We start from the raw sequence: 20734 nt of genomic DNA, 5'->3' as shown, positions 1-20734 counted from the left end.
TCACTTAACTGCAGGACAAAGACCTCACTGACTTTTCCTTTCCTCACTCATGAGCCACCCGGGGGGCCTTGTGTCAGCTCGCTTTCCAGAGGATTCCACAGCCCCTAACTTGGGTGACTTTCCCAGCCAGCCACAGGGAAAGACATGACTTGCCCATGATGCCCCTGGGGCAGGAGAGAACCCTGGCTCTCCTTCCCAGCCCGCATTCTTGCCCCCCCGTGGCCACCTCCCTTCCAGGCCCTCTCAGGGCAGCACAGTGGCGGGGGGGCAGCCTCAGGAGCAGCAGTGGGGGCTCTCAGCCCAGCTCTTGCTCCTGTACCCCAGCCATGAGAGCAGTCACTCTTCTCCAAGGGAAGAGCATGTCACCAGGAGCCCGCCTGGGCCAGGAGGGAGGTGGCCCAGGCTCCACCTGCCCCTCAGAACGCCGGGAGGGGCATCTGAGGGCAGCTGGGGGGAGATCTGACCACTGAGAGGTTGCAGGAAAACCCTCAACCCTCGTTCCACTATCCCAGGTGGGTTTATTTCCCGTGGGCTGCTCGGAAGGAGGGCCGCTGTGGTGCAGGAAGCTTCTGAGATGGGCCCTATCAGGCTTAGGACCCAGCCAATCCCCCCTGCCAAGGACCTCTCTCTCTGCGCTTCCGGGCTCTGCCCATGGCACCGTGTCCTTGTGCCGCCTTCGAGCTGGGCTGGGAGTGTTGTGTCTGTGTCCCGTGCCACGCTGCGAACTCCTGGGCCCGTGCCTTCTCCCTCTTGGCCTCTCACAGCTGCTGGCTCAGAGGAGGGTCCGGACGGACAGACAGGTAAGTGACAACCACTCAAAGATTCACCTTGGCTGTCTCCTAGAGCAACTGAGCAGAGACTAGGACGGGGCGCACCTGAGAGGAATGCAAGGACAGGGGTGGGTTTCCACCCCAGAACACAAGCCCTCGGCAGCCGTACTGTGGACACCATTTTCCTTTATTGCCCATCCAGGGAACAGCCCAGTAGGTTCCATCTGCAGTCCAGCTGCAGCGTACACAGGAAGGGGCTCAGGGGCCACGCAGGAGCTGTGCCCAGGAGAGAGGCACAGTCAGAGGCCAGCAGGCAAGGGGACACGCACAGACGTCTCATGGCAACTCCCGGACGTCGGGACCTCTACTGGCTCACCCTGCCCACAGCCGCCAGGGGCACAGCCGCCAGGCAGCCATCGGCCACCACCCTTCTGCCCAGCATGCACACATTGTCCACGAAGCATCACAAAGCTTGCCTTGGTGAGACAGTCAAAAGGAGTAAACAAGTGAGCAGGGAATGAGGTTTCCCGGAACACGCCAGACTGTGCCTGGAACACGGAAACTACCTTCGCCAGGAAGCAGCAGCAGCAGGACAGGAGTTATATGGAAACTGCTCACACCGCGGCTGTTAGAACCCCTTGCTCAGAGAAACAGGCCTGTCCTCATGGGCACTGGGGCAGGTCTTTTGAAACGTATTAAATGAAGACCTTTCTCCAGCAGCGCCTCGAGAGCACCAGAGCATGTGTGGACTCTTGTGGGGAGTCAGGAGGCCCCTCCACTTCCAAAGCTCGGGAGGACCTGGGCACTTTTCTGGAGGGCTTTGGAGGATGTGCGACGGTGGCACGTTGTTCTCGTGCATCTCTGTTAGTTCTCAGTTCTGTGAACTGAGGGGGACGCGCTGTCAGGATGGGTGCCCGTGCCCGCCACAGCCTCCAACTTCGCTTGCACACGTCCTCCGCCGAAAAGTCACACCATCCAGTGTGACTCATTTGGTGGCGGGCCCGGGTGTGGATTCGTCGCTGGCTTCTTTGTCCTGCTCCAGCAGGATTAACTCGGTTCTTGCCGACGAGGACACCATCGCTCCGGAGCCTGGCCCGGCGCCCGCAGCCTCTGCCAGTCCGCCGTCCTCCTCCTCGGGGGAGAAGCTTTCTCGGGCATCGAAAAAGGTGACTGCTTCTTCCTGGACTTTCTGCTCTGCCGGACTTGCCTCATCCTTAGAGGTTTTGCTTTTCTTGGTAGGAGACGAGGAGAACCCTAATTTGGGAAATCGAAACCAGCCCGCCTTCTCCTGTTTTTCAGGCGGTTCTGCCTCCGGCCGAGCCTCGGGCTGCGTCTGGATGGGGGCAGATTTCAGAACTTCGCCTTTGGATTCGGCGCTGGTCTCGTCGACGGAAGAAGAAAATCCGATATTTGGAAGCCAAAACCTGAACAGACCAGAAGATCTTTTACTTTCGGGCTTCTCGTTCGGAGCCCTGTCTTCATCTGCGGCTGCCTCTCGGCTATCTTCAGGGGGAAATTCGAGAATTTCCGCGGGCTCCTCGTCGGAACAGCTGTCTGCAAACTGGTGGCCAGAGTGAACTTCAAACGTACACGTTTGTGGTCCAGGCACGCTGACGCTGGAAGAGATGATTTCAAATGGTTCTCCAGTATCGGGCTGGAGGTCTCCAGCAATGGGGTCTGCTCCTGGGGCAACTTGTTGGGGAGCCTCTTGCAGATCCTCCCTCGGCTGAGAGTCTTGAGTTACCGTGTGCACCCCAGCCTGTGTGGGGGGCTCTGGACCCTTCCCCTTTAGCAAGGAAAATCCGTAAGAAGGCGTTTGGATCTCGGACGCAGCGATCTCTGATTCCCGCACAATCTGAGTGGAAATAGCCTCAGGTCCCGAGAGGTCAGCAAACTCTGCTGTCACCCTGCTGTGGATGGTGACCTCTTGGCTCCCAACCCGAGCACCTTGAATGCGCACTCTGACCTTAGAAATGGGGGAAGCTTCCAAGGAGGGGTCAAGGGCCACAGGCTGCTCCCCAGGGACCCCAGCGCCTGTCTTCAGGATGCTCGCACCCCAGACTCCAGGGCTTTCCTGACTCAGGGCGATGTCGAGGCTGCTCTCAGAGCACTGCACCGCTCTCACGGTGGGGACAAAAACATCGGCCTCAGAGCTGCACGTGGGGAAGGAGAATCTCGGGACCTCTAACTTGGGGAACTTGACAGTTAGCACAGAGTCTTCCCAGAGCTGACCCATGGTGACCACGGAAACCTGAGATGGCATGTCAGTACTTGAGGCCTTCAGTTTCAGAGGGCCTTCGGGACAGGAAGGCTGGTCCTCTGTTCTCTCTCCCTCTCCGGCAGGTCCTGCTGGCCCAGGGAGGGGAGTCTTGCCCACTTCTCCCAGAGCAGCTTGGGTTTCTGACAGTCTCCCACCGCTGAGCACCTGAAGGGGGAGAGAGCCTTCAGTGGGACGGCCCGTGGCCTCTGGAGTGGAAAGCTCAGCGGTGGACGAGCCGTCAGGAGGGAGGTGCAGCTTCAAGCCTTTCTCGTCAAGATTTCGCCTTAGAACATCTGCGTAGGACGCACTCTCCGCAGCCGTCGTGTCTGCGTCTGCCTCTGGGGACTGCAAGGACGTCGTAGGCTCCACCTCTGACCCAGAAACGTGGGCCCCCTGACTCTTGACTGTGGCTGGTGCTGGCGTGCTAGCAGCAGGCGCGGGTGTCTGCGCCCCCGGGCCCCCAGCCCCACTTTTCTCCTTGGCGGAGCGCCGGAAGACGGGCAGGCGGAGCGCGGGCATTCTAAACCAGCTCTCCTGCGATCCCGTCTGCACTTCTCCCGCGGCGGCGTCCCCCTCTGGCCTTTCTGCCATGCCATCTGGTGCCCTACAGGATGGCTGGAGGGGGGCTTCTGTTGGGGGGCCCACCATTGCACCAATGCCCCCAACACCCTCACCGCTGGCCCTCACTGTGGCGTGAGGGTCACCCTCTGTGGGGGAATTAGAGAGAGAGGGATCTGGGCCGCCTTGTGGCAGGCCGGCCCCTCCCTTAGAAGCCTTAAAAGGTGTCTGGACCCTTCCCTTCTCTCCGTCCTTCCCAGGAGGCACATCCACGTGCACTTCCATTTCTGGAACATGTACCTCGGGCGGGACACCCGTCGGGCCCACGTCTACGGCTACGCTGAGCTTGGCGTCTTCCAGGCTATGTCCAGGGTCCCCTTTGGGCCCTGCCCCCTTCTTTGGGGACCACCTAAGGGACGGAAGCTTGAACTTCTGCCTTTTTAAAGGACTGCTTTTGCCTTCACGGTCGGCTTCTTCACCTGGGGCTTCAGCTGGGGCTATTGCTGGCGCCTCCATGGTGTCCTGGGGTCCCTCTGGCCCCTTGGACATGGAGACACCTGTGGATGGCAGGTGAGTGCCTGGCATAGGGAACACAGTGGCTTCCTTGGCCGAGGAGTCCAGTCCCCACGCAGGGCTAGGAGGAGACAGGGCAGGGGCGTGCTCCGCAGCACGGGGCTCCACCTCAGCCTCTGCTGCCTTCGGGACTGAAAACCCGAACTTTGGTCGATGAAATATAGGAAAACTCACCTGCCCATAAGATGCAGGAAACAGGGGTTCCACTGGGCCAGGGTGATGGTCAGTTTGGGACAATGGAACTCGCTCACCACGAGGGGGATCTGCACAGCTTTCTGTGCTGGGAAGGTGAGCGTCGACCTGGGACCCAGAGAGGGTTTCCTGAGGCAGCTCCACAGGGATGGCGGCTTGGGGGACTGTCACCTGGTATTTTGTAAGTGTGACGCCCTCGCACAGAGTGAGGGTAGAGGTTTCCATTTGAAGACCAGTGAGATCAAGCTTGGCTAAAGGAAAACCAGGCCAGGCTAGTCTGGGCACCTGCAGGGAAGGCTCCCCACATGACCCGCCCCCACCAACCTCTGAGGGGGTGGCCGAGACACTCCGGGGAAGAGGAACCCCAGATTCTGTATCCAGTGCGACAGCGCCTCCAAGCGTTCTCTCAGGATGAGAGAAGACTTTGGGAAACTTGAAATGGCTTTTCTTGGGTTTACCTTTTTCTCCACCTTTTCCAAGTGACAGGCTCGAATCAACACTGACTTTGGAAACACTATGTTCACCTGCAGGGATGTCAGGACCCAAGTCACCTGAAGAAACAGTCACCTCAGCATCTTCAAAATGTCCCTGAATTACATAAGCCCTACTGGATGGCGGACTAAAAAAGGACATGCTGACTTTAGGCATTCCGAACTTGCTGTCTCTAGCGGCCACCTCCTTGTCTCTCAGGGACACGTTGCCCTCCAGCTTGGCGCCCGACACCTGGGCATCAACCTCCACGCTGTGCAGAGGCACCTCCACACCGGGGGCGCTCCCCTCCCCCTGGAGGCCTTTCAGGTCCACGCTGGGGCCCTTGATGTCCAACTGGGGGGCCTTGATGTCCACCTTGGGCATCTTGACGCTGGGCATCTGCGCCTTTGGGAGGTGGCCCTTGATCCTGGCCCCGTCTGCTTTGCCCTTCAGCTCGGCCACCGCCACCTCTCCCTCGGGAAGGGCCACCTCCAGCTCTCCCCCTGGCAGGTGGATATCAGCAGATGACAGCTGGACGCTGCCCTCAGGGTCTGTGATCTCTCCTCCCACGGAGGGCAGGGTCGCCTTCCCTCCGACCTTGCACACGAGCACGTCTGCGGATGTTCCCAGATCCTTGCCTGAGGACGACACGCCGAAGGACGGCATCTTGAACTTGGGCATTTTGAACTTTCTGTCTCTGGCGGCCACCTCCTCGTCTCCCAGGGACACGGCACCCTCGACCTTGGCATCTGGCAGCTCGGCGTCGACCTGCACACTGGGCAGAGACACCTCCACCCCGGGGGTGCTCACCTCCACTTGGGCGCTCTTCACGTCCATTTTGGGCCCCTTGATGTCCAGCTGGGGGGCCTTGGTGTCCTCCTTGGGCATTTTCATGCTGGGCATCTGCACCTTGGGCAGGTGCCCTTTGAATCCAGCTCCAGTGGTGGATTCCTGGAGCTCTCCCTCAGGCATTTGGCCCTCCGGGAGCTTCACGCCCACCTGGGCTGTCTTGACCTCCAGCTCGGCCGATGGGAGCTCAATGGTGAGGTCTCCGGTCTTGATGTCGGCCTGTACCTTGGGCAGGGACACGTCCGCCGAGGTGTCGACGGGCTGGCCTGGTGCCGACAGGCCGAAGGACGGCATCTTGAACTTGGGCATTTTGAACTTGCTGTCTCTGGCGGCAACCTCCTTATCTCCCAGGGACACGTCGCCCTCGAGCTTGGCACCCGGCACCTGAGTGTCCATCTCCACGCTGGGCAAAGACACCTCCACTTTGGGGGCAGTCACCTCCCGTTTGCTGCCCTTCAGGTCCACTTTGGCACCTTTGATGTCCACCTGGGGGGCCTTGATGTCCACCATGGGCATCTTGATGCTGGGCATCAGCACCTTGGGCAGGTGCCCTTTGAATCCGGCTCCAGTGGCGGGTTCCGGGAGCTCTCCCTCGGGCACTTGGCCCTCCGGGAGCTTCCGGCCCACCTGGGCTGTCTTGACCTCCAGCTCGGCTGATGGGAGCTCAACACTGAGGTCTCCAGTCTTGACGTCGGCTTCGATAGAGGACCGGGACACGTCAGCCTGGACCTTTGGCAGAGACACGTCTGCTGATGCCTCGACGGATTTGCTTGGTGCCGAGAGCCCAAAGGATGGCATCTTGAACTTGGGCATTTTGAACTTGCTGTCCGCGGCCACCTGCTTGTCTCCCAGGGACACGTCGCCCTCTAGTTTGGCGCCCGGCACCTGGGCGTCCACCTCCACGCTGGGCAGAGACACCTCCACACCGGGGGCGCTCACCTTCCCCTGGAGGCCTTTCAGGTCCACACTGGGGCCCTTGATGTCTACCTGGGGGGCCTTGATGTCCCCCTTGGGCTTCTTGATGCTGGGCATCAGCACCTTGGGCAGGTGCCCTTTGAGTCCGGCTCCTGTGGCGGGTTCTGGGAGCTCTCCCTCTGTCACTGGGCCCTCTGGGAGCTTCCCGCCAACCTGGGCTGTCTTGACCTCCAGCTCGGCCGATGGGAGCTCAACGCTGAGGTCTCCGGTCTTGACGTCAGCCTCGATGGAGGGCCGGGACACGTCAGCCTGGACCTTTGGAAGGGACACGTCTGCCGAGGTCTTGACGGACTTGCTTGGTGCCGACAGCCCAAAGGACGGCATCTTGAACTTCGGCATTTTGAACTTGCTGTCTGTGCCGGCCATCTCCTTGTCTCCCAAGGACGCGTCGCCCTCCAGCTTGGCGCCCGGCACCTGGGCGTCCACCTCCACGCTGGGCAGAGACACCTCCACACCGGGGGCGCTCACCTTTGCCTGGAGGCCTTTCAGGTCCACGCTGGTGCCCTTGATGTCCACCTGGGGGGCCTTGATGTCCCCCTTGGGCTTCTTGATGCTGGGCATCTGCACCTTGGGCTGGTGCCCTTTGAGTCCGGCTCCAGTGGTGAGTTCCTGGAGCTCTCCCTCAGGGACTTGGCCCTCCGGGAGCTTCACGCCCACCTGGGCTGTCTTGACCTCCAGCTCGGCCGATGGGAGCTCAACGCTGAGGTCTCCGGTCTTGACGTCAGCCTCGATGGAGGGCCGGGACACGTCAACCTGGACCTTTGGAAGGGACACGTCTGCCGAGGTCTTGACGGACTTGCTTGGTGCCGACAGCCCAAAGGACGGCATCTTGAACTTGGGCATTTTGAACTTGCTGTCTGTGCCGGCCATCTCCTTGTCTCCCAGGGACACGTCACCCTCCAGCTTGGTGCCCGGCACCTGGGCGTCCACCTCCACGCTGGGCAGAGACACCTCCACACCGGGGGCGCTCATCTTCGCCTGGAGGCCTTTCAGGTCCATGCTGGCGCCCTTGATGTCCACCTGGGGGGCCCTGATGTCCCCCTTGGGCTTCTTGATGCTGGGCATCTGCACCTTGGGCTGGTGCCCTTTGAGTCCGGCTCCAGTGGTGAGTTCCTGGAGCTCTCCCTCAGGGACTTGGCCCTCCGGGAGCTTCACGCCCACCTGGGCTGTCTTGACCTCCAGCTCGGCAGATGGGAGCTCAACGCTGAGGTCTCCGGTCTTGACGTCAGCCTGGATGGAGGGCAGGGACACGTCAGCCTGTACCTTTGGCAGGGACACGTCTGCTGATGCCTCGACTGATTTGCTTGGTGCCGACAGCCCCAAGGACGGCATCTTGGACTTGGGCATTTTGAACTTCCTGTCTGTGGTGGCCACCTCCTTGTCTCCCAGGGACACGTCGCCCTCCAGCTTGGCGCCCGGCACCTGGGCGTCCACCTCCACGCTGGGCAGAGACACCTGCACGCAGGGGGCGCTCCCCTCCCCCTGGAGGCCTTTCAGGTCCACGCTGGGGCCCTTGATGTCCACCGGGGGGGCCTTGATGTCCACCTTGGGCATCTTGACGCTGGGCATCTGCACCTTTTGCAGGTGGCCCTTGATCCAGGCCCCTTCTGCTTTGCCCTTCAGCTCGGCCACTGCCACCTCTCCCTCGGGCAGGGCCACCTCCAGCTCTGCCCCTGACAGGTGGATATCAGCAGATGGCAGCTGGACGATCCCGTCCGGGGCTGTGATCTCTCCACCCACAGAGGGCAGGGTCCCCTCCTCTCCGACCTTGGGTATGGGCACATCCACGGATGTTCCCAGATGCTTGCGTGGGGCAGACACGCCGAAGGACGGCATCTTGAACTTGGGCATTTTGAACTTGCTGTCTCTTGCGGCTACCTCCTTGTCTCCCAGGGACATGTCACCCTCAAACTTGGCGCCCGGCAACTGCGTGTCCACCTCTAAGCTGGGCACAGACACCCCCACACCGGGGGCTGTCACTTCCACTTTGGGGCCCTTCAGGTCAAGTTTCGCGCCCTTGACGTCCACCTGGGGGGCCTTGATGTCCACCTTGGGCATCTTGATGCTGGGCATCTGCACCTTGGGCAGGTGCCCTTGTAGTCCGGCTCCAGCGGCTGGATCCGGGAGCTCTCCCTCGGTCACTTGGCCCTCTGGGAGCTTCCCGCCAACCTGGGCTGTCTTGACCTCCAGCTCGGCCGATGGGAACTCAACACTGAGGTCTCCGGTCTTGACGTCGGCTTCGATGGAGGGTCGGGACATGTAAGCCTGGACCTTTGGCAGGGACACGTCTGCCGAGGTCTCGACGGACTTGCTTGGTGCCGACAGCCCAAAGGACGGCATCTTGAACTTGGGCATTTTGAACTTGCTGTCTGCGGCGGCCACCTCCTTGTCTCCCAGGGACACATCGCCCTCCAGTTTGGTGTCCGGCACCTGGGCATCCACCTCCACGCTGGGCAGAGACACCTCCACACCGGGGGTGCTCACCTTCCCCTGGAGGCCTTTCAGGTCGACGCTGGGGCCCTTGATGTCCACCTGGGGGGCCTTGATGTCCACCTTGGGCTTCTTGATGCTGGGCATCTGCACCTTTGGCAGGTGGCCCTTGATCCTGGCCCCTTCTGCTTTCCCCTTCAGCTCGGTCACTGCCACCTCCCCCTCGGTCAGGGCCACCTCAAGTTCTGTCCCTGGCAGGTGGATATGAGCAGATGACAGCTGGACGCTGCTCTCCGGGGCTGTGATCTCTCCTCCCATGTCGGGCAGGGTAGCCTCCCCTCCGACCTTGGACACAGGTACGTCCACTGATGTTCCCAGATCCTTCCGTGGGGCAGACACGGCGAAGGAGGGCATCTTGAACTTGGGCATTTTGAATTTGCTGTCTCTAGCGGCCACCTCCTTTTCTCCAGGGGTGTCGTCGCCTTCGAGCTTGGCGCCCGGCACCTTGGCATCCACGTCCACGCTGGGCAGAGAAACCTCCACCTCGGGGGTGCTCACCTCCGCTTTGGCGCCCTTCAGGTCCAGTTTGGCGCTCTTGACGTCCACCTCGGGGGCCTTGATGTCCACCATGGGCATCTGGATGCTGGGCATCTGCATCTTGGGCAGGTGCCCTTTGAGTCCAGCTGCAGTACCTTCCGGGAGCTCTCCCTCGGTCACTTGGCCCTCCGGGAGCTTCCCGCCAACCTGGGCTGTCTTCACCTGCAGCTCGGCCAATGGGAGCTCAATGCAGAGGTCTCCGGTCTTGACGTCGGCCTGGATTGAGGGCAGCGACATGTCGGCCTGGACCTTTGCCAGGGACACGTCCTCCGAGGCCTCGACAGACTTGCTTGGTGCTGACAGGCCGAAGGACGGCATCTTGAACTTGGGCATTTTGAACTTGCTGTCTCTGGCAGCCACCTCCTTGTCTCCCAGGGACACGTCGCCCTCCAGCTTGGCGCCCGGCACCTGAGCGTCCACCTCCACACTGGGCAGAGATACCTCCACGCCGGGGGCGCTCACCTCCCCATGGAGGCCTTTCAGGTCCACGCAGGGGCCCTTGATGTCCAACTGGGGGGCCTTGATGTCCACCTTGGGCATCTTGATGCTGGGCATCTGCACCTTTGGCAGGTGGCCCTTGATCCTGGCCCCTTCTGCTTTCCCCTTCAGCTCGGCCACTGCCACCTCTCCCTCGGGCAGGGCCACCTCCAGCTCTGCCCCTGGCAGATGGATATCAGCCGATGACAGCTGGATGCTGCCCTCCGGGGCTGTGATCTCTCCTCCCACAGAGGGCAGGGTCGCCTCCCCTCTGACCTTGGGCATGGGCACGTGCACGGATGTTCCCAGATCCTTGCGTGGGGCAGACACGCTGAAGGACGGCATCTTGAACTTGGGCATTTTGAACTTGCTGTCTCCGGCGGCCACCTCCTTATCTCCAGGGGTGTCGTCGCCCTCGAGCTTGGTGCCTGGCACCTTGGCACCCACCTCCACACTGGGCAGAGAAACCTCCACCTCGGGGGCGCTCACCTCTGCTTTGGTGCCCTTCAGGTCCAGTTTGGCGCCCTTGACGTCCACCTCGGGGGCCTTGATGTCCACCTTGGGCATCTGGATGCTGGGCATCTGCACCTTGGGCAGGTGGCCTTTGAGTCCGGCTGCAGCGAGTTCCGGGAGCTCTCCATCGGTCACTTGGCCCTCCGGGAGCTTCCCACCCCCCTGGGCTGTTGTGACCTCCAGCTTGGCCAATGGGAGCTCAAGGATGAGGTCTCCGGTCTTGACGTCGGACTGGATTGAGGACAGGGACATGTCGGCCTGGACCTTTGCCAGGGAAACGTCCTCCGAGGCCTCGACGGACTTGCTTGGTGCCGACAGGCCGAAGGATGGCATCGTGAACATGGGCATTTTGAAATTGCTGTCTCTGGCAGCCACATCCTTGTCTCCCAGGGACGGGTCCCCCTCCAGCTTGGCGCCCGGCACCTGAGCGTCCACCTCCACACTGGGCAGAGACATCGCCACGCCGGGGGCGCTCACCTCTCCCTGGAGGCCTTTCTGGTCCACGCTGGGGCCCTTGATGTCCAACTGGGGGGCCTTGATGTCCACCTTGGGCGTCTTGATGCTGGGCATTTGCACCTTTGGCTGGTGGCCCTCGATCCAGACCCCTTCTGCTTTCCCCTTCAGCTCGGCCACTGTCACCTCTCCCTCAGGCAGGGCCACCTCCAGCTCTGCCCCTGGCAGGTGGATATCAGCAGATGACAGCTGGACGCTGCCCTCCGGGGCTGTGATCTCTCCTCCCACAGACGGCAGGGTCGCCTCCCCTCCGACCTTGGGCATGGGCACGTCCACGGATATTCCCAGATCCTTGCGTGGGGCCGACACGCTGAAGGACGGCATCTTGAACTTGGGCATTTTGAACTTGCTGTCTCTGGCGGCCACCTCCTTGTCTCCCGGGGTGACGCTGCCCTCGAGCTTGGCATCAGGCACCTTGGCATCCACCTCCACGCTGCGCAGAGACACCTCCACGCTGGGAGCGGTCACCTCTGCCTTGGCGCCCTCCAGGTTAAGTTTGGCGCCTTTGACGTCCACCTCGGAGGCCTTGATGTCCACCTTGGGCATCTGGATGCTGGGCATCGGCACCTTGGGCATTTGCCCTTTGAGTCCGGCTCCTGCGGCGGGTTCTGGGAGCTCTCCCTCCGTCACTTGGCCCTCTGGGAGCTTCCCGCCCACCTGGGCCGACTTGACCTCCAGCTCGGCCGATGACAGCTCAACGCTGAGGTCTCCGGTCTTGACGTCAGCCTCGATGGAGGGCCGGGACACGTCAGCCTGGACCTTTGGAAGGGACACGTCTGCCGAGGTCTCGACGGACTTGCTTGGTGCCGACAGCCCAAAGGATGGCATCTTGAACTTGGGCATTTTGAACTTGCTGTCTGTGGCGGCCATCTCCTTGTCTCCCAGGGACGCGTCGCCCTCCAGCTTGGCGCCCGGCACCTGGGTATCCACCTCCACGCTGGACAGAGACACCTCCAGACCGGGGGCGCTCACCTTCGCCTGGATGCCTTTCAGGTCCACACTGGTGCCCTTGATGTCCACCTGGGGGGCCTTGATGTCCCCCTTGGGCTTCTTGATGCTGGGCATCTGCACCTTGGGCTGGTGCCCTTTGATTCCGGCTCCAGTGCCGAGTTCCTGGAGCTGTCCCTCGGGCATTTGGCCTTCCGGGAGCTCCACGCCCACCGGGGCTGTCTTGACCTCCAGCTCGGCAGATGGGAGCTCAACGCTGAGGTCTCCGGTCTTGATGTCAGCCTGGATGGAAGGCAGGGACACGTCTGCTGATGCCTCGACTGATTTGCTTGGCGCTGACAGCCCGAAGGACGGCATCTTGGACTTGGGCATTTTGAAGTTCTTGTCTGTGGCGGCCACCTCCTTGTCTCCCAGGGACACGTCACCCTCCCGCTTGGCGCCCGGCACCTGGAGGTCCACCTCCACGCTGGGCAGACACACCTCCACGCCGGGGGCGCTCTCCTCCCCCTGGAGGCCTTTCAGGTCCACACTGGGGCCCTTGATGTCCATCTGGGGGGCCTTGATGTCCACCTTGGGCATCGTCACGCTGGGCATCTGCACCTTTGGCAGGTGGCCCTTGATCCCGGCCCCTTCTGCTTTGCCCTTCAGTTTGGCCACCGCCACGTCTTCCTTGGGCACGGCCACCTCCAGCTCACCCCCTGGCAGGTGGATATCAGCAGATGGCAGCTTGACACTCCTCTCCGGGGCTGTGATCTCTCCACCTACAGTGGGCAGGGTCACCTCCCATCCGCCCTTGGGCATGGGCACGTCCACGGATGTTCCCAGATGCTTGCGTGGGGCAGACACGCCGAAGGACGATATCTTGAACTTGGGCATTTTCAACTTGCTGTCTCTGGCAGCTACCTCCTTGTCTCCCAGGGACACGGCGCCCTCAAGCTTGGCACCTGGCACCTGCGTGTCCACCTCTAAGCTGGGCACAGACACCTCTACACCAGGGACTGTCACTTCTACTTTGGCGCCCTTCAGGTCCAGTTTGGTGCCCTTGATGTCCACCTCGGGGGCCTTGATGTCCACCTTGGGCATCGTGATATGGGGCATCTGCACCTTGGGCAGGTGGCCTTTGAGTCCGGCGGCGGCTCGTTCCGGGAGCTCTCCCTTGGTCACTTGGCCCTCCGGGCGCTCCCCGCCAACCTGGGCTGTCTTGACCTCCAGCTTGGCCGATGGCAGCTCAATAGTGAGGTCTCCGGTTTTGACGTCGGCCTGTACCTTGGGCAGGGACACGTCCGCCAAGGACTCGACGGACTTGCCTGGCACCGACACGCCGAAGGACGGCATCTTGAACTTGGGCATTCTGAGCTTGCTGTCTCTGGCGGCCACCTCCTTGTCCCCCAGGGTCACGTCGCCCTCCAGCTTGGTGCCCAGCATCTTGGCATCCACCTCCACACTACACAGAGACACCTCCACGCTGGGGGCGGTCACCTCCGCCTTGGCGCCCTTCAGGTCCAGTTTGGCGACCTTGAGGTCCACCTCGGGGGCCTTGACGTGCACCTTGGGCGTCTTGATGCTGGGCATCTGCACCTTGGGCAGGTGGCCTTTGAGTCCGGCTGCGGCGCGTTCCGGGAGCTCTCCCTCGGTCACTTGGCCCTCTGGGACCTTCCCGCCCACCTGGGCTGTCTTGACCTCCAGCTCAGCTAATGGGAGCTCAACGCTGAGGTCTCCGGTCTTGACGTCCGCCTCGGTGGAGGGCCGGGACATGTCGGCCTGCACCTTTGCAAGGGACACGTCTGCCGAGGCCTCAACGGACTTGCTTGGTGCCGACAGGCCGAAGGACGGCATCTTCAACTTGGGTATTTTGAACTTGCTGTCTGTGGCGGCCACCTCCTTGTCCCCCAGGGTCACATCGCCCTCCAGCTTGGAGCCTAGCATCTTGGCATCCAACGCCATGCTGTGCAGAGACACATCCACGCTGGGGGCGGTCACCTCTCCCGTGGCGCCCTCCAGGTCAAATTTGGCGCCTTTGACGTCCACCTCGGGGGCCTTGATGTCCACCTTGGGCATCTGGATGCTGGGCATCTGCACCTTGGGCATTTGCCCTTTGAGTCCGGCACCTGCGGCAGCTTCTGGGAGCTCTCCCTCGGTCACTTGGCCCTCTGGGAGCTTCCCGCCCACCTGGGCTGTCTTGACCTCCAGCTCAGAGGATGGCAGCTCAATGCTGAGGTCTCCAGTCTTGACATCAGCCTGTACCTTGGGCAGGGACACATCTGCCAAGGACTCGACAGACTTGCCTGGCGCCGACACGCCAAAGGACGGCATCTTGAACTTGGGCATTCTGAGCTTGCTGTCTCTGGCGGCCACCTCCTTGTCCCCCAGGATCACGTCGCCCTCCAGCTTGGTGCCCAGCATCTTGGCATCCACCTCCATGCTGGGCAGGGACACCTCCACGCCGGGGGCGCTCCCCTCCTCCTGGAGGCCTTTCAGGTCCACGCTGGGGCCCTTGATGTCCTCCTGGGGGGCCTTGATGTCCACCTTGGGCATCGTCACACTGGGCACCTGCACCTTTGGCAGGTGGCCCTTGATCCCGGCCCCTTCTGCTTTGCACTTCAGCTCAGCCACCGACTCCTCTCCCTCGGGCACGGCCACCTCCCGCTCTCCCCCTGGGAGGTGGATATCAGCAGATGGCAGCTGGACGCTCCCCTCCGGGGCTGTGATATCTCCACCCACAGTGGGCAGGGTCACCTCCCCTCCGCCCTTGGGCATGGGCATGTCCACGGATGTTCCCAGATCCTTCCGTGGGGCAGACACGCCTAAGGACGGAATCTTGAACTTGGGCATTTTGAACTTGCTGTCTCTGGCGGCTACCTCCTTGTCTCCCAGGGAAACGTCGCCCTCGAGCTCGGCGCCCGGCACCTGCGTGTCCACCTCTAAGCTGGGCACAGACACCTCCACGCCAGAGACTGTCACTTCCACTTTGGCGTCCTTCAGGTCCTGTTTGGCACCCTTGATGTCCACCTCGGGGGCCTTGATGTCCACCTTGGGCATCTTGATGCTGGGCATCGGCACCTTGGGCAGGTGGCCTTTGAGTCCGGCTGCGGCGCGTTCCGGGAGCTCTCCCTCAGTCACTTGGCCCTCCGGGAGCTTCCCGTCAACCTGGGCTGTCTTGACCTCCAGCTCGGCCGATGGGAGCTCAACGCTGAGGTCTCCGGTCTTGACGTCCGCCTCAATGGAGGGCCGGGATATGTCGGCCTGCACCTTTGCCAGGGACACATCCACCGAGGCCTCGACGGACTTGCTTGGTGCTGACCGGCCGAAAGACGGCATCTTGAACTTCGGAATTTTGAACTTGCTGTCTCTGGCAGCCACCTCCTTGTCTCCCAGGGACACGTCGCCCTCCAGCTTGGCGCCTGGCACCTCGGCGTCCACCTCGACGCTGGGCAGAGACACCTCCACACCGGGGGTGCTTACCTCCCCCTGGAGGCCTTTCAGGTCCACGCTGGGGCCCTTGACGTCCACCTGGGGGGCCTTGATGTCCACCCTGGGCATCTTGACGCTGGGCATCTGCACCTTCGGCAGGTGGCCCTCGATCCTGGCCGCTTCTGCTTTCCCCTTCAGCTCGGCCACTGTCACCTCTCCCTCAGGCAGGGCCACCTCCAGCTCTGCCCCTGGCAGGTGGATGTCAGCAGATGACAGCTGGATGCTGCCCTCCGGGGCTGTGATCTTTCCTCCTACAGAGTGCAGGGTTGCCTCCCGTCCGACCTTGGGCACAGGCACGTCCACGGATGTTCCCAGATCCTTGCGTGGGGCCGACACGCTGAAGGACGGCATCTTGAACTTGGGCATTTTGAACTTGCTGTCTCTGGCGGCCACCTCCTTGTCTCCCGGGGTGACGCTGCCCTCGAGTTTGGCACCGGGCACCTTGGCATCCACCTCCATGCTGGACAGAGACACCTCCACGCCGGGGGCCGTCACCTCCGCTTTGGTGCCCTCCAGGTCCAGTTTGGCTACCTGGATGTCCACCTCGGGGGCCTTGATGTCCACCTTGGGCATCTTGATGCTGGGCATCTGCACCTTAGTCAGGTGGCCTTTGAGTCTGGCTGCAGCGGGTTCTGGGAGCTCTCCCTTGGGCACTTGGCCCTCCGGGAGCTCCACATCCACCTGGGCTGTCTTGACCTCCAGCTCGGCCAATGGCAGCTCAATGCTGAGTTCTCCAGTCTTGACGTCAGCCTGTACCTTGGGCAGGGACACGTCCGCCAAGGCATCGACGGACTTGCCTGGCGCCAACACGCTGAAGGACGGCATCTTGAACTTGGGCATTCTGAGCTTGCTGTCTCTGGCGGCCACCTCCTTGTCCCCCAGGGTCACATCGCCCTCCAGCTTGGCACCCAGGATCTTGGCATCCAGCTCCACGCTGCGCAGAGACACCTCCACGGTGGGGGCGGTCACCTCCGCCTTGGCGTCCTTCAGGTCCAGTTTGGCGCCCTTCACGTCCACCTCGGGGGCCATGATGTCCACCTTGGGCATCTGGATGCTGGGCATCTGCACCTTGGGCAGGTGCCCTTTGAGTCCGGTTCCTGCAGCGGGTTCCGGAGGCTCTCTCTCGGTCACTTGGCCCTCTGGGAGCTTCCTGCCCACCTGGGCTGTCTTGACCTTCAGCTCAGCCAATGGGAGCTCAACGCTGAGGTCTCCGGTCTTGACGTCCGCCTCAATGGAGGGCCGGGATATGTCGGCCTGGACCTCTGGCAGGGACACATCCGCCGAGGTCTCGACAGACTTGCTTGATGCCGACAGGCCGAAAGACGGCATCTTGAACTTCGGCATTTTGAACTTGCTGTCTCTGGCAGCCACCTCCTTGTCTCCCAGGGACACGTCGCCCTCCAGCTTGGCGCCTGGCACCTCGGCGTCCACCTCGATACTGGGCAGAGACACCTCCACGCCGGGGGTGCTTACCTCCCCCTGGAGGCCTTTCATGTCCATGCTGGGGCCCTTGATGTCCACCTGGGGGGCCTTGATGTCCACCTTGGGCATCTTGACGCTGGGCATCTGCACCTTCGGCAGGTGGCCCTCGATCCTGGCCCCTTCTGCTTTCCCCTTCAGCTCGGCCACTGTCACCTCTCCCTCAGGCAGGGCCACCTCCAGCTCTGCCCCTGGCAGGTGGATGTCAGCAGATGATAGCTGGACACTGCCCTCTGGGGCTGTGATCTCTCCTCCCACAGAGGGCAGGGTCACCTCCCCTCCGACCTTGGGCACAGGCACGTCCACAGATGTTCCCAGATCCTTGCGTGGAGCTGACACACTGAAGGACGGCATCTTGAACTTGGGCATTTTGAACTTGCTGTCTCTGGCGGCCACCTCCTTGTCTCCCGGGGTGACGCTGCCCTCGAGCTTGGCATCAGGCACCTTGGCATCCACCTCCACGCTGCGCAGAGACACCTCCACGGTGGGGGCGGTCACCGCCGCCTTGGCGCCCTTCAGGTCCAGTTTGGCACCCTTCACGTCCACCTCGGGGGCCTTGATGTCCACCTTGGGCATCTGGATGCTGGGCATCTGCACCTTGGGCAGGTGCCCTTTGAGTCCAGTTCCTGTGGCGGGTTCCGGGAGCTCTCCCTCGGTCACTTGGCCCTCTGGGAGCTTCCCGCCCACCTGGGCTGTCTTGACCTTCAGCTCGGCCAATGGGAGCTCAATGCTGAGGTCTCCAGTCTTGATGTCCACCTCAATGGAGGGCCGGGATATGTCGGCCTGTACCTCTGGCAGGGACACGTCTGCCGAGGTCTCGACAGACTTGCTTGGTGCTGACAGGCCAAAGGACGGCATCTTGAATTTGGGCATTGTGAACTTGCTGTCTCTGGCGGCCACCTCCTTGTCTCCCGGGGTGATGCTGCCCTCGAGCTTGGCATCGGGCACCTTGGCATCCACCTCCATGCTGGACAGAGACACCTCCACGCCGGGTGCTGTCACCTCCGCTTTGGCGCCCTTCAGGTCCAGTTTGGCACCCTTCACGTCCACCTCGGGGGCCTTGATGTCCACCTTGGGCAACTGAATGCTGGGCATCTGCACCTTGGGCAGGTGCCCTTTGAGTCCGGTTCCTGTGGCGGGTTCTGGGAGCTCTCCCTCGGTCACTTGGCCCTCTGGGAGCTTCCCGCCCACCTGGGCTGTCTTGACCTTCAGCTCGGCCGATGGGAGCTCAATGCTGAGGTCTCCGGTCTTGACCTCCGCCTCAATGGAGGGCCGGGATATGTCGGCCTGTACCTCTGGCAGGGACCTGTCTGCCGAGGTCTCGACGGACTTGCTTGGTGCTGACAGGCCAAAGGACGGCATCTTGAACTTGGGCATTTTGAACTTGCTGTCTCTGGCGGCCACCTCCTTGTCTCCCAGGGACACGTCACCCTCCAGCTTAGCGTCCGGCACCTGGGCGTCCACCTCCATGCTGGGCAGCGACACCTCCACACCGGGGGCGCTCACCTTCCCCTGGAGGCTTTTCAGGTCCACGCTGGGGCCCTTGATGTCTACCTGGGGGGCCTTGATGTCCCCTTTGGGCTTCTTGATGCTGGGGATCTGCACCTTGGGCTGGTGCCCTTTGAGTCCGGCTCCAGCGGTGGGTTCCTGGAGCTGTCCCTCAGGCACTTTGCCCTCCGGGAGCTTCACGCACACCTCAGCTGTCTTGACTTCCAACTCGGCTGATGGGAGCTGTGTGCCGAGGTCTCCGGTCTTGATGTCGGCCTGTACCTTGGGCAGGGACACGTCCACCGTGGCCTCAGTGGACTTGCTTGGTGCCGAGATGCTGAAGGACGGCATCTTGAACTTGGGCATTTTGAACTTGCTGTCTCTTGCGGCCACCTCCTTGTCTCCCAGGGACACATCGCCCTCCAGCTTAGCGTCCGGCACCTGGGCGTCCACCTCCACGCTGGGCAGAGACACCTCCACACTGGGGGCGCTCACCTTCCCCTGGAGGCCTTTCAGGTCCACGCTGGGGCCCTTGATGTCCACCTCGGGGGCCTTGATGTCCCCCTTGGGCTTCTTGATGCTGGGGATCTGCACCTTGGGCTGGTGCCCTTTGAGTCCGGCTCCAGTGGTGGGTTCCTGGAGCTGTCCCTCAGGCACTTTGCCCTCTGGGAGCTTCACGCCCACCTCAGCTGTCTTGACCTCCAACTCGGCTGATGGGAGCTGTGTGCCAAGGTCTCCGGTCTTGATGTCGGCCTGTACCTTGGGCAGGGACACGTCCACCGTGGCCTCAGTGGACTTGCTTGGTGCCGAGACGCTGAAGGACGGCATCTTGAACTTGGGCATTTTGAACTTCCTGTCTCTGGCGGCCACCACCTTGTCTCCCTGGGATTCGATGCCTTCCATCCTCCTCCTCTCTTCACTGTCTCCTTTTATTTCTGGTGGGTGTGTCTCTGCCCTGTGTTTCTCTCTGTCTTCTCCTTGCATATCTATGCCTCCCACGTCTGTCCGCACATTCACAAGTGTGATGCCAGTTCCTTTTTCCTCCTCTGCTCCCTGTGGTGGTTTCACTGCCTCTGACCTTGGCTGCTTCACTGGTGACCACCCGAAGGAGGGCATTTTGAATTTCAACATTTTCATCTTTCCCTCCATAGCCTTGTCCCCACTCTTGGTGTCTTCTTCTCTCTGCCCAGCGGCGTCCCCCTCTGCTTTTTGTTTCTCCTGTTCTGGCAGGGGCACTGGGGTTGCCCTGGCCCCCTGGGTGTCCTCCTGCTCCGTGGGCCCTGTCTGGACGGTGATCATGCTTTCTTCTGTCCCTAGCGCTTTTTCTTTGGAAAATCCAAACTTGGGTGTCTTTAAACTGGGTATTCGGACGTGGAATTCTGGTTGGCGGCTCTGTGTCTGGTCTTCCTCTGCGACGTCTTTCAGAGACAACCTGGCAATGCCAATTTCCAGCCCCTGCACTCCTTCTCTCTGGGCCTCCCCATTCTGTCCTAGGGCTGGACCCGCCTCGAGTTTCCCTTGAGGCACTGTCTCTTCCTGGACCTGTGCCTCCTTCGTTTTCCTTGGGTGTCTGGGTGCCATGCTCGTCCCTTCCCCCATGGCTTCCTCTCTGGGGCGGCCAGGCTCTGTGGGCCACTGTGGGCTCAGAGCAGGAACCCCCTCTTGTACCTCTTCTGTCCTGTCCTCTCTCCTGACGTGTGCAGCGGCCTCCATGTCCTCTCGTCTGTCATCCCCGGGTCTTGTCTCCTCCAGGACCCCAGCCTGGACCGCTTCACCCCGGGCCCCTCTGCCCGGTCGCCCCACCGGTGACAGGCCCTTCCCTGAGCCCACCCTGAATCTCAGGTTCAGGAACCTCCTCCTCCGCTGGCTACCTGGCCCTGCCTTCTGTTCCTGCTCCTCTGCTGGGAGCTGGGCCTCTGTGTCTGTGCTCGTGGGGGACACATCAGGCACGTCCCCCCGCTCATAGGCCTCAGAGGAGCTGTGTGACCTTCGGGGTCCTGGGCCACGCTTGCTCTTTATTGTTTGGAATTTGGGCCAGGAGAGCCTCTCCTTCTGGGGCCGCCTGCCTCTGCCCTCCCTGGGCTTTGAGATGAGTCTCTCTTGGTCTCCACCTCCTTCCAGCGTCTTCGTGGGGGTCTCTGTGGACCCATCAGTGACATCCTCGTCCTGA

General features: G+C 61.9%; 1 protein-coding gene across 3 annotated transcripts in view; it reads right to left on the bottom strand.

The window, feature by feature from the left end:
• Positions 1-493: 493 nt before the first annotated feature.
• The window catches only part of AHNAK2 (AHNAK nucleoprotein 2), a 40346-nt gene continuing 20105 nt past the window's right edge, over positions 494-20734 (bottom strand). For all 3 annotated transcript variants that reach the window (XM_087447822.1, XM_087447823.1, XM_087447821.1), the window contains exon 7: positions 494-20730. In XM_087447822.1, coding sequence (XP_087303948.1) covers positions 1756-20730 — 18975 coding nt within the window. In that variant the 3' untranslated portion in view covers positions 494-1755. The remainder of the gene's footprint in view (positions 20731-20734) is intronic.

The sequence above is a fragment of the Ceratotherium simum genome, chromosome 24, assembly GCF_057802395.1.
Source record: "Ceratotherium simum simum isolate JZ-2026a chromosome 24, ASM5780239v1, whole genome shotgun sequence".
NCBI lineage: Eukaryota > Metazoa > Chordata > Mammalia > Perissodactyla > Rhinocerotidae > Ceratotherium > Ceratotherium simum.
The sequence above is the reverse complement of the archived record's forward strand: the minus strand, read 5'-3'. Positions and strand labels throughout refer to the sequence as shown.